The sequence below is a fragment of the Propithecus coquereli genome, unplaced genomic scaffold, assembly GCF_000956105.1.
Source record: "Propithecus coquereli isolate 6110/MARCELLA unplaced genomic scaffold, Pcoq_1.0 Scaffold208, whole genome shotgun sequence".
NCBI lineage: Eukaryota > Metazoa > Chordata > Mammalia > Primates > Indriidae > Propithecus > Propithecus coquereli.
Window position 1 is genome coordinate 1966614 of NW_012145856.1, and position 3679 is coordinate 1970292.

A 3679-nucleotide genomic window follows, 5' to 3' on the forward strand; every position below is an offset into this window, starting at 1 on the left:
AAAAAAAAAAAAAAAAAAAAAAGAATTCAGATGGATACTAAAGGGTAGAAAGAGGAAGCCCTCTACTCCTCACCTAAGATGTCTCCTTCCTGCTCAGAAATGACTAGACATTCTTAGGGAGAACTACTGGAAGAACCTAAATGTGAACATGCCCACTCTCCACACCCTTACCCCAGGGAATAGAAGCAATAGATAACCCAGAAAATGAGTCACTGGTGGACACTGTCCATCATACTAACCTGTTTCCTTTGGCCTATATACCAGTGCAGCAAAATCTACTTTATTTCATGCTTCCATGGATAAAGGGAAAAAGAAGTTTCTGGATTAAGGCAGAGGTACTTCTGGCAGCACACCTGCCTTACCCATCCAAACTTCTAAGAAATGCCAAAGACCATTACAGAATGTACATATTCCAGATATCCTGGATATTCCAATAGTTCAGAATATAAAAAACATAAAGAAAGCTCCAGATCACATAAGGACCAGTTAAGAATATGAGCTTTGAAGTCAAGTATATGGGTTCAAATCCCAATTCTACTGACTGCACATAAATTACTTCAACTCTAAGCCTAGGTTTCCTCATCTATAAAAAAATATGATATTGACACCTATCTTGGAGGCGTGTTCTAAGGAAAAAAATGAAATTAACACACATTAAGTACTCAGTATACTTTCTAGCACACAGTAAAGCACTTAACAGAAGCTAGTTATTAAACCTACAGTCCCAAAAGATACTAATCAAATGAGAATAATCCGTGCTAATAATCTGCGATACCAAATATATCTCTAGTACATGATTTATCTGTTTTATTTTCTCTTTTTTTTTTTATTTTAAATTTTGCAGATGTTCGAATGGGTCGTTGCCGCCACAGGGGGAATGCAATCAGCCCAATTTATCTGTTTTTAACTTGAGACAAATTCACAAAATTTTTAAGCTGAAAGGGAACCTCTAAACCAGTGCTCCACAAATTTTCATTTCACACAAATCTTGTCAAAAAGCAGATTATGATTCAGTATGTTTGGGTGGGCCTGGGACTCTGTATTATTACCACTTTGGGTGGTGAGGCTCTAGTCTACAACAGAGGTGGAATCTCCCAGGGAGCTCTGAAACATCAAATGCCTGGTTCCACCTCCAGATAATCTAATGCAGAGTCTCTTAACCTTGATGCTGATTAAAATTTTAGGCCAGATAATTCTCTGTTGCAGGAGCTGTCCTGTGCACTGCAGGATATATATAAACATCCCTGGCCTCTACCACAGTTGGAAACCACTGTTCTAATATAATTGCCTGGGGTGGTGCCCAGGCATCAGGATTTTAAAAAACTCCCCAGGTGAACCCAATGTGCAGCCAAAATTGAGAACCACTGCCCTAAACTAACCACTGACAGCACTGTTATTTGAAAAGTCCCAAAGCCAAGGCCAAGCAAGGGCAAACTGAAGGGAGCTGCCCTCTGAAATGCCAAAGAAGCAACACCTGTTTTTGCCACTCACATGATGAAGCACGTGGATCCGGTAGGAGCCCTCAGAGGGCTTGCCGTCGTGTACGATGTTGGCAATGAGGTCGTAGGTGGTATTCTTGTGTACCGCTTGCACTTCCTCAGACAAGTATTCTCTGAGATCCACATTTCTGATGATGATGAAAAAAGAGCCAGAATATCAGACTAAGGCTTTGAAGTTAGGGAAAATGTCCTATACAAATGGACCACAAAGTTCTTGAACCCTATTTTAGGACCCTAGCTCTGGGTAGGCTTGCAGAGCCATGAAAGTCTAGGTTTGCTGGAATTCACACAATTTGCCAACAAGACAAATCTGTTCTATGAGAAACGCACCTTTTAAAAGCATGTCTAGGAGTCAAAAGTGCAGGGCCTGGACTCATCCTGACTTGAACTAGAATCCCAACTCTGCCTCTTCAGGGCTGTGTGTGAATTTAAGCAGGTATACAACCTAAGCCTCTGTTATGGTATGAGAATGAGAGTGTCTCCTGGGAGACATGAGGAGTAAAGTGAGATAACAGGAGTGAGGCATCTTACCCACCATCCTCCCTAGGAACTCAGCTGCAGATGCAGCACTCAGCCAACACCTGGTCTTCAGCCTTAGTCTATGGAAGGCCTGACCACATAATTATGGGGGTTGTCACTGCGTGCCATCATTGTAACAATCTCAGTATGACAAATCAGGCGGATCATTAAGATTTTTTTTCTTTTATTTTCTGAGACTTTGCTTCTTTATTTGATCAAGTGGCAGAATGGTTACAAGTAACAGAAACACACCCAAGCTAGTTTAAGCACAAAAGAAGAATTTATTTAAGGTTTTCAGACTAGGAAATGCAGCTGGAACCAGGGCCTGGAGAGGAAACAGGATCCAAGGGAGCTAGCTGTTCTCTCTTCTGCTTCCTTTTAACATCAGCTTTATTCCTCTCCCTAATTTTGCAGCCTAGCTTTCTCTTCTATATGTGACTCCCACACCTTGGTTACCCCACAGCTTCCAAATTTCTCAGTTATTTTGTTGTTTTTTTTTTTTTTTTGAGACAAGAGTCTCGCTCTCTTGGCTGGGCTAGAGTGCCGTGGCATCAGCCTAGCTCACAGCAACCTCAAATTCCTGGGCTCAAGCAATCCTCCTGCCTCCCCGGTAGCTGGGACTACAGGCACGCGCCACCATGCCTAGCTAATTTTTTTTTTCTATTTTTAGTTGTTTGGCTAATTTATTTCTATTTTTAGTAGAGACGGGGTCTCATTCTCACTCAGGCTGGTCTTGAACTCCTGAGCTCAAGCAATCCTCGCGCCTTGGCCTCCCAGAGTGCTAGGATTACAGGCGTGAGCCACCGCGTCCAGCCCAAATTTCTCAGTTCTGATTGTCAAGAAACTACTGACTAGGTTTCTTCAAATGGGACTTAGAAAGATTTATTTTTAATATCTAACATTTACTTTCAAATATGGAGAAGCATTCTTGAGCTACCTCAAATAAAAGGTTTCCCTATTTTTTGGTGGGTTTTTGTGGTGTTTTTTTGAGGCAGGGCCTCACTCTGTCACCCAGGCTAGAGTGCAATGGCTTCATAATAGCTCACTGCAATCTCAAATCCTGGCTCAAGCAATCCTCCTGTCTCAGCCTCCTAAGTAGCTGGGAGGACATTCTTACAGCTAACCATGCCCGGCTAATTTTTTTATTGTTTTGTAGAAGTGGGTCTCACTATGCTGCCCAGGCTAGTCTTGAACTCCTAGGCTCAAGGGATTCTCCCACCTCAGCCTCCCAAAGTGCTGGGATTACAGGTGTGAGCCACTGCACCCAGCCTCCCTTCTGTTTTATCTGTTGAAGTCTATCCATCAGTTGAAGTATAAATGTATACTGGGTTTTGAAAAGTATTACAATGGATGCTTACTGTGAAGACTATACAAAGACACTTAATAAGAACTTTCAAATAGTTAAACAGGGAAATACATCTACAATGAATATTAACATGAATATTAAGAGAATATATTGGCCGGGCGTGGTGGCTCACGCCTGTAATCCTAGCACTCTGGGAGGCCGAGGCGGAAGGATCGCCTGGAGTTTGAGACCAGCCTCAGCAAGAGCAAGACCCCGTCTCTCCTAAAAAAATAGAAAGAAATTAGCAGGACAACTAAAAATATATATAGAAAAAATTAGCCGGGTATGGTGGCTCATGCCTGTAGTCCCAGCTACT

At 42.2% G+C, this 3679-nt stretch overlaps 1 protein-coding gene across 1 annotated transcript in view; it reads right to left on the bottom strand.

Moving 5' to 3' along the window:
• The window catches only part of USP39 (ubiquitin specific peptidase 39), a 41902-nt gene that overhangs the window by 12520 nt on the left and 25703 nt on the right, over positions 1–3679 (bottom strand). The window contains exon 11 of the mRNA XM_012644206.1: positions 1492–1627. Coding sequence (XP_012499660.1) covers positions 1492–1627 — 136 coding nt within the window. The remainder of the gene's footprint in view (positions 1–1491; positions 1628–3679) is intronic.